The sequence below is a fragment of the Acomys minous genome, assembly GCF_964271855.1.
Source record: "Acomys minous genome assembly, chromosome: 1".
Classification (NCBI taxonomy): Eukaryota; Metazoa; Chordata; class Mammalia; order Rodentia; family Muridae; genus Acomys; species Acomys minous.
This window is the reverse complement of record NC_140483.1, coordinates 61,084,054-61,092,804: the sequence shown is the minus strand read 5'-3', so window position 1 is coordinate 61,092,804 and position 8,751 is coordinate 61,084,054. Positions and strand designations below refer to the sequence as shown.

The window sequence follows — 8,751 nt, the reverse complement described above, 5'->3', positions numbered from 1 at the left end:
CCTGTGGAGTTCAGATGCCCTGAAGCTGAAATTACAGGTAATTTTGAGCTGCCAGATATGGGTGCTGGAAATCAAATTGTGGTCCTGTGTAAGAACAGTACAGACTCACGAACCTGAGCCATCTTTGCAGCTTTTCTGTATTAGATATATAACTGTATATTTCTGGTAGTCTATATTATTATAAAGGCTGTTCATGTAGTTAGTGTATTGCCTCTGGACCCACAGGGCTTCGGATTAAAGGCATGTGCCACCATGCCAAGCTTTCATGCAGTGTATTTTTTCCAAATTTAATTTAAATATTAAGATTTTAAGCCTGGTGCAGTGGTGCACACCTTTAACCCCAGTGCTCATGAGGCAGAGGCAGGCAGATCTCTGTTGAGTTCAAGGCCAGCCTGGTCTACAAAGTGAGTTCAAGGACAGCCAGGGCTATACAGAGAAACCCTGTCTTGAAAAACAAACAAAACAAATATTAAAAAAAAAATTAAAGAGAGAATAAGGCAATTTTCCCAGTTTTGAGACAGGATCTTGCTATGTAGCCCTGGCCGGAATCAAACTTTAGACAATCCTGCCTCAGCCTTCCTAGTGTTAAGATAAATTATATAAAGGTGTGATCCCAAACCTGGCTAATCAGAGGAAAAACATCTTTTAGCTCAGGCTGCCCTGAAACTCCCTTTGTAGCTGAGGATGGTCTAGAATTTCTGATCTTCCTGCTTTTATCCTTAAATGTTAGGCTACAGGCATACACCACCATGCTTGGTTTGTACAGTGCTGGGGATCAAAACCAGGGCTTCACATAAGCACTCTACCAATTGTATTGTAGCTCTTAACCTTCGACTGTTGTGGTTTCTGCATGAGGGGCCTAAAATGGCAGAGCAGAACAGTACCTTCACATTTCTGGGGGCTCTGATGGTGTCTCCTAAGTAAAGTGTTAATTCTTAGGGAACAGAGACATCAAGAGCCACAGACTCTAGTGACAAGGATAACAAAATTCTCAACTGAATCACACTCACTCCAAGAGATGGTAAGCAAAGCTACTCCTTCAACTTCTGTATCCCGGACCCCTGAAGTTGACTTAAATGGTGGTTATGTATTATAAATTGCTTACTAAGGTATACGGTGCCCCTGCCATGTACAATATATCTGTCATACTCTGGGTAAGCCTTCAAAAGTCATACTCTCTTTTAAATAAAGTAGGAGTGTTCTAAAGTTTTGATGTTTCTATTAGTTATCATCTACAAATGAGTTGGGCCACATTCATAACTATTCTGGGGTGCAATATGGGTTTCAGGTTGGATATAGATTCTGGGTGGTGGGTGCAGTATATTAATAGGATTAATGTCAGAAGGCAGCTAAGTTGGGAGAGAGCTGTCAGAGACCATGACTGGAGTGAAAGAGTAAAGCCTTTAATGACTTACTGCAGCGTTAAGAGCAGAGGTCTAAAGCCAGAAAAGCGCTGTTTCACTTTCTCCATTAAATGGCACAGTTCCTGCAGTGAGGCGCCCAGCAGACAAGGGGACCTTGGATAAAATGCTCCGGTAGTTTCTTGGCCCCATAAATGGGGAAGATGAGAAATAAGAATAATAAGTCATAGTGGGCAAGAATCTCTATTCTGAGCTGGGTAGATGGCTCAGCTGGTAAAGTGCTTGCTGTGTAAGCGTAAAGATCTGACTTTGATTTTGAGAATCCATGTTTAAAAAAGATGTGGCTAGGCGGTGGTGGCATACACCTTTAATCCCAACACTTGGGAGGCAGAAGCAGGCAGATCTCTGTGGATTTGAGGCCAGACTGGTCTACAAAGCAAGTCCAGGACAGTCAGGGCTGTCTCAAAAGACCCTGTCTCAAAAAAACAAAAACAAAAACCACAACACAAAAAAACCACACACAGACACACACATACACAGAGAGAAGGGGGGGGGGGAAGCTGGAGGTGGTGGTGTGTGCCTATAATCCCAGAAACAGACAGGCAAAACCAGGCTCACTGGTTAGTTAATTTTGCAAGACCCTGTCTCAAAACAAATTCAACACCCAAAGTTATCTTTAGCTTCCAAGCACACATATATGCGTGCATACCTATGTACTTTTGGAGCCACATGATTATATGCATATACTTTTATATGCATAAATCCACATACACAGATTCCCTTTTTTCCCTCTACATGGTCTCTCAGTAGAGGTCCCTGAAGAGGTGGAGATGAAAGAACGTTAAAGGAACTCTTACTCATCTGAAGTGATTGTTGTCTCAGAGGCTTACTGCCTCCATCTGTTAACCTGGGTCTAGCCCTGGAAGCCTCTAGCCTTTGTAAAATCTAATCTAAGCCTAGAATGTTTTCAGCCTCTGAGATTCACTGCTGAGTAAGTTCACCCTTTCTAGCCTTTTTTGAACTCTGGCTTGCTAGTTCAACTCAGCTGTTCTGGCTCAAACTTCTCCAAGCTGACTGTTTCCATCTGGCTTCTCCCTCTGGTACTGACTGAATTGCTCCGCTTGGCCTCAAGCTAATTCCAGCACTCTGTTCTAATCTAGCTCCTTATTCTCTTGCTCCTTCTGTCTTCACCTGTGTCTAGCTTGCTCTCTGCAACCCATGAACTGAACTGCCATGAGGTCAACTCCACTGCACTGCCTCATCTGACTCCTCTGACCCGACTGAACAGAGCTCAGAGATCTGCATGCCTCTATCTCCTGGGTGCTGGGATTAGAGGCGTGTAGTTATTACCACAGCTGGACCTTAGCGTTTCTTTTGCTTCCTTTTTTTTTCTCTTTCCCCCAGACAGGGTTTCTCTGTGTTAGCCTGGCTGTCTTGGAACTCTCTTTGTAGACCAGGCTGGCCTCGAACTCACAGCAATCCGTCTGCCTCTGCTTTAATGCTGAGTGCTGGGATTAAAGGCGTGCACCACCATGCCTGGCCCTAAACTTTTCTTGAAACTTGCTGTACACCAGGCTGGCCGTAAACTCAAGAGATCGGCTTGCCTTTTTCCTGGTATTTAAGGCCTGTCTGTATTCCAGCCAGGGTAGCCATGTTGCTGAATTAAAATTTCTCTACAAAGAACCTAAATTCACTTATGGTCCAACTTGAGAAAGCACATATAGAAGTTTAGCTAAAAGTTGGCTCCTGATCTGTAGATCCCAAGGTATTGTGCCTTTGCTTTGTGGTAATGTGGGACCCAACCTAAACTAGCACAGGGTTCCATATTGGTATATAAGTCTGATTGGTCCTAGGATACTGTCTCTAGAATAAGCTTCATAGGCAGGAGGGAAAATGTAATTGGAACACATTTTTTTGTTTTGTTTTTTGGTTGTTGTTTTGGTTTGGTTTTTTGAGACAGGGTTTCTCTGTGTAGCCTTGGCTGTCCTGGACTTGTTCTGTAGACCAGGCTGGCCTCAAACTCACAGAGATCCACCTGCCTTTGCCTCCCAAGTGCTGGGATTAAAGGTGTGTGCCACCATGGCCAGGGAACATGTGTTGTGTCTAGGCTAAGGTACACTGTAACCTCTCTCCAGAAGGGAAGTGTCACCAAGCTTCTATAAAATGGATGTTTTGTCTCTAGGGATGGTGCTATAGTATAGCATAGCATTAACTCCTGCTGTTGGCAGACAAGTGACTGCACAGTCAGAGAAACTAGCACAGGTACGGTGAGTATACCCTACCACCTGGCTATTCTGAGTCAGCTGTGCTAGTGCACAGTGACCACGACAGACTAACTCATACTGTCTGCCAGTGCACCAATATATACCAAGATATTTACATGTTTCTGTAGATTCTCCACACGCTTACTTTTGAGGCAGGGTCTCATGTGGCAGAGGATAACCTTACACTGCAGGCTCCCGTCCCCACTGCAATGCACTCCCCACTCGGTATCACTGTTCACGTCTCATATTTATAAGGCTAGTTTGCTTTTTATTTTCTTAATGTATATATACCAACAAGCAGTCACAAAATCAGATTTCTACAAAGTCACACGAAACTATCATTAGCTTTAAGTTTTTATTGAATTTCAGCCTTAAGAAACTGTAACAATGTTTCAGTGTTATTGTTTGTAGCCAGTGTTCTCAGTTGCTTCACATGATTTCTGAAGGTAACTTTTAAGAACTCGTACTCTAATTTTCTATGACATACCAATTTATATTTGTTAAAATATGGGTAATTTCTCCAATTCTTTTTTCCCACAATGTCAGGAGTTAAAAGTTCAAATATTGAAAATTTAGGACATTAGTACGGTGGCCACCATAATGTAAAAAAGAAAAAAATCATACAATCTTAAACTGTTTAAATTCTCCTTAACATTTCCTGTAGTGAGAAACTACGAATTTCAACTACAGAAATTTCTCATTAAAAGGTTCAAGCACTTCCTATTGAAGGATATCTGAACTTCTAAAATGTTTTTCTTAAATTAATTTGTACTGAACTACTTAAAAAATAGTTGTGGCTCTTTAGTAAGACATTTCTTCTGCTGCGTATCTTAAGTACCTCAGGTATAACATGATCAGCAGCAGGTTACTGGAGAGAATAAAAAGTGTGGCTTTAAGGCGTGAGTCGTTTGGGGTCACGAGGAAACATGGAGGTCTGACGTACATTATGCAATCCTAAAAACAGCATAGTCACTCTTTCCAAGCCTGTGGACAAGAAAATGACAGTTAATCCCTATTTGAAAACCTCTCATTTACAAGTTCTAATAGCTGTTTGGTGGAACATATTGTTTTCTTTTATAAAACTGAAACTGTATGTATGAAATATTTTTCTTCCTCCCCCAGACATAGGCATTCACTAATCTATTCTTTGCTTCTAACCCTAACCATTCTACACCAGCAAAGTAGAATCGTACATAATTTGCCCTTTTGAGACTGGCTTATTTATTCACTTTCTTTTTAAGACTACTGGGCATATAGGTTGAACATCTTATTCCAAAAACCCAAAATATTCTAAAATCTGAAGTTTTGGGCGCATCAAACAACACTAAAGGATTCTCAATGGTAAAGTCTATGAAATTATTCCAAAATTCAAGACAATACAAAATCTGAATTACTTCTGGTCATGAACAGGTCAGACAGGATCCTTAGCCAGTACTACAGTCTGCTGGCCCATTTATCTATATGGATACCTGGATGGATATTTATAAGCATAAATATTTCTTTGAATATTCCAATTCTTTTGGGCACATACACAGAACTGACCTGCTAGGTAATGTGGCAATTCTTTCTTTACTGTCCATACATAGAAATTGACTGTTGGATCCTATGGTAAATGAGTCCTTATCTTAGTGAGGAACTACAATCCTGCTTTCTGCAGTGGGCATATTGATCCTCCACGTTTCCCTAGTGGTTATTATTTCAGCTTAAGGAGGCAGCCCCCCAGCCGTGTGAAGGCGTGCCTTGCGGACGGTTGGTGCTGCTGAGCACCTCTGCTCATGCACTTGCCACCCAACTGCACTGCACTCTCTTTTGGAACCTGAAATTTCTGTTCAGGTTCTTTGTCCACTTTGAACTTGAGTTTTTTATTGTGGCTATTCACCTCTTATCAAATATATAGCCTGTAAATATTTCTTCTTATGCAGGCTGCCTTTTTACTCTTATTTTAACTTCAGAGGCATCCTCAGATCCGTTGAAGCTGAAGTTTTAGGTGACTGTGAGCCCCCTGATATGGGTCCTAGGAACTCAATTCCAGTTGTCAGAAAGAGTAGAAAGTACTTTCATCTCAGCCATCTTTCCACTTGCCCCCTCCCCCACAGTTCGTGCTGGGGATCAAATGCAGGGACTGTGCTGACAAGACAAGCACTGAGCACTACACTCTAATTGCCTTTCCCTCCTTTAAGTGCTAGGAGTCAAACCCAACCTTGTACACACTAGGCAGATTATGTTAGCCTTCTCATTACGTCCTGGATCCATTTTGGGTTACTGTTTTTATATGGAGCTAGGTAACATGTAACTATCAATTTTGTACTAATCACTGTGGAAACACTGTTTTAAGGCATTTACAATTTGTTTATTTATTTACTTGTGTATGTGAACACATGTGAGTTTATTGCACTAACTATTATGTGTGCAGGAGCCTGCTGAGGCTAGAAGATGGGATCAAGTTCTGTGAAACTGGAGTTATAAATGGCTGTGGGCTGCTCTGTGGGTATTGGGAACTGAACTCAGGTCCTCTGCAAGAACAACAAGTTCTCTTAATCACTGAGCCATCTTTCCAGGCCTCTTATAGCCTTGACTTTACAAAATTAATTATAAGCAATTACCAATGCCTCCACCAGCATGAGGAGGGGCTCCAAAGCGGAAGGAATCAATGTAAGCTTTGATTTTCTCCAAATCTATAAAAAGAAAACACAAATTATTATCTATTATGAAACAAAGCAATCATTAAAATGAAGATTTGGGGGCAAGTCTTATGAGACATCTTTAAAATGCTTATAATGTGTCGTTTGTATAATATATAGTTTAGATATTTAAATTACCTACCAATTCCATGGTGTAAAGCCCTCTCTGTTAGCAACTGAGGATCATGTATTCTTTGTGCTCCAGACAGTATTTCTTCCCCTCTCATGAACATATCGTAAGAGTTGGACTGTTTCTGCAGAATAAAAGTGAGTGAGCCACCACCATTCTTCACGTACTATGTTATCACAGTTTTCTCATGATAAACATGTGGATTAAAAAAAACAAAAACAAAAAAACTATGCTATCTTTTCCAAGTTAAGGATTACCCTTTAACATAATTTTCTCTCCATGGCAGGATTGCTAAGGGCAGAATAGTTTTTGTTTTCTCTGTTCAGATTTTCATTCTCTCTTTACTACACCTCCCAACAATCAGAACTTCATCTAAAGCAATGGTGCTTGTTTTTATTTCACTTTATTACCTGAAAAGTTTTTTTTAAATTTAGGTCACTTTTTAATGCAAATTGTCAATAGATATTTAATCCATTTAAAAAAGCTCTTTTAAGCTGGGGCGCCGTGGCCTATGTCTGTAATCCTAGCACTCGGAGAGGGAGAGGCAGGCAGATTTCTGAGTTTGGGGCTAGTCTGGTTTACAAAGTGAGTTCAGGACAGCCAAGGCTATATAGAGACCCTGCCCCCTGCCCCCAGAGACCAAAAAATACAAGGAAGCTCTTTTAAGGAGTTAAGCTGAAACTGGATTAAGCTGCCTTAACTTGTTGCCTATCAGGCCTTTGATACTATCAGTTTGCCTTTCAGATAAACAGTGGCTCTGATTCCCAGATCATTTCAGCATCACTCTGAACTTCTTGTTACTGCTAATCTCTAAACCCTGCCCCAGAACAACGATCAGAAACCGGCAGAGGTCAGCAATGCCATCCAGCCTTTTGCTGGCGATGTCCACTTGGGGAAGCAGAGGCAGGCAGAGCTCTGTTTCCCATGCCAGCCTAATCTACCCAGCAAGTTCCAGGCCAACTAGAGATACACGGTGAATTAATAAATTAATGAATTAATACACATGAATTAATAAACAAACAAACAAAGCAAAAACAGTCAGACAAAAAATAAATCCCAAGCCCTCCAGATGGCTTATGAGTTCTAAGGGATGAGAACTATTGCAAAGCAAAAGCTGTAAGGCATCTAGATTATTAACTCCAAAATACAATGTAAGCTTTGGTTTTCTTCAAATCTATTAAACGAAACCACAATTTACAGGCTGCAGAAATGGCTCAGCGGTTAAAAACAATGGCTGCTCTTTGATAGGATGCAGGTTCAATTCCTAGTACCCATGTAACAGTTCACAACTGTTTATAACTCCAGTTCCAAGGAATCTGACACCCTCACACCTATGCATATAAAATAAAATTATAAAAAGAAGAAAAAAAAAACACAATTTGCCAACTTAGTGTAAAATTTTTTAAATGAACCCCCAATCCAAAGTCAACAATGAAATTCTCACTAAACTCCAAGTACCTAGTACTATTTAGCATTTATAACCTCTACCTCAATAAATGTTTAGAAAAAAAATTACCCAGAAATTTAATTTAGGTTCCCATGACTAATTTGCTATAACATTCAATTGTGGTTACTAAAAAGTTCTCTTTCTTCCCCACAAATAGGTGATTTGAGATCAAATTACTCACAGGATTTCTTGGGTCAGGCATGGTATAGAAAGGTCTTACAGCCAATGGATATTTATCAAGGACATAAAAGTCTGTATCATACTATTAAAAGAAGAAACTATGTTAAATTACATAATATTTTGTGGAAATTTTATATTAATAATTATGTCAACATAAAACCCCTGAATTATTTTCCTCATAATCTAGTTTTTGGTTTAGATACCTAAATACAAATGGGTAATGCTCTTCAAATGGTAACAAACTAAATACTGTTAAAGTGCTTGACATTTTTTTTTTTTTTACTACTTCACAGGATGAGTTAAAAAGCAATTGCATTTCAGCTCTTCCTTGACTACATAGTGACAGGATTGCTGAAGCAGCTGCCCTAAGTGTGTTGCTAACCCTGCAGGGCTTCCAGTAGCTTAACCGGGTCACGTGCAGCCAGCAGGAGGAGCTCAAGGACTTTGTAAACTTCATTAAACTACTGTCCTCTTTAATAAGAACACAGCTAAGAGAAGCTTTCATCTCTGTTGGTTTTTGTTGTAGAAAGTAAGAGCAAGAGTGCGTAGGTAAGACTCTTACAGCCCAGAGGCCCCTCACCACCTGGGAGCCTGCAGTGCCCTTTAGGGAGGCACTTTGGTGCGACTGCACAAATGTCACACCCTGAACTCAAACAGCTGGTCAGAATCTGCCTAAACATATTTTTCT

At 40.5% G+C, this 8,751-nt stretch overlaps 1 protein-coding gene across 1 annotated transcript in view; it reads right to left on the bottom strand.

Annotated features, from left to right (window-relative positions):
- Nucleotides 1-3,966: 3,966 nt before the first annotated feature.
- The window catches only part of DARS1 (aspartyl-tRNA synthetase 1), a 52,238-nt gene continuing 47,453 nt past the window's right edge, over nt 3,967-8,751 (bottom strand). Inside the window, exons 13-16 of the mRNA XM_084793239.1 lie at nt 8,065-8,145; nt 6,449-6,560; nt 6,229-6,300; nt 3,967-4,609 (exon numbers count right to left, since the gene is read on the bottom strand). Coding sequence (XP_084649365.1) covers nt 4,518-4,609; nt 6,229-6,300; nt 6,449-6,560; nt 8,065-8,145 — 357 coding nt within the window. The 3' untranslated portion in view covers nt 3,967-4,517. The remainder of the gene's footprint in view (nt 4,610-6,228; nt 6,301-6,448; nt 6,561-8,064; nt 8,146-8,751) is intronic.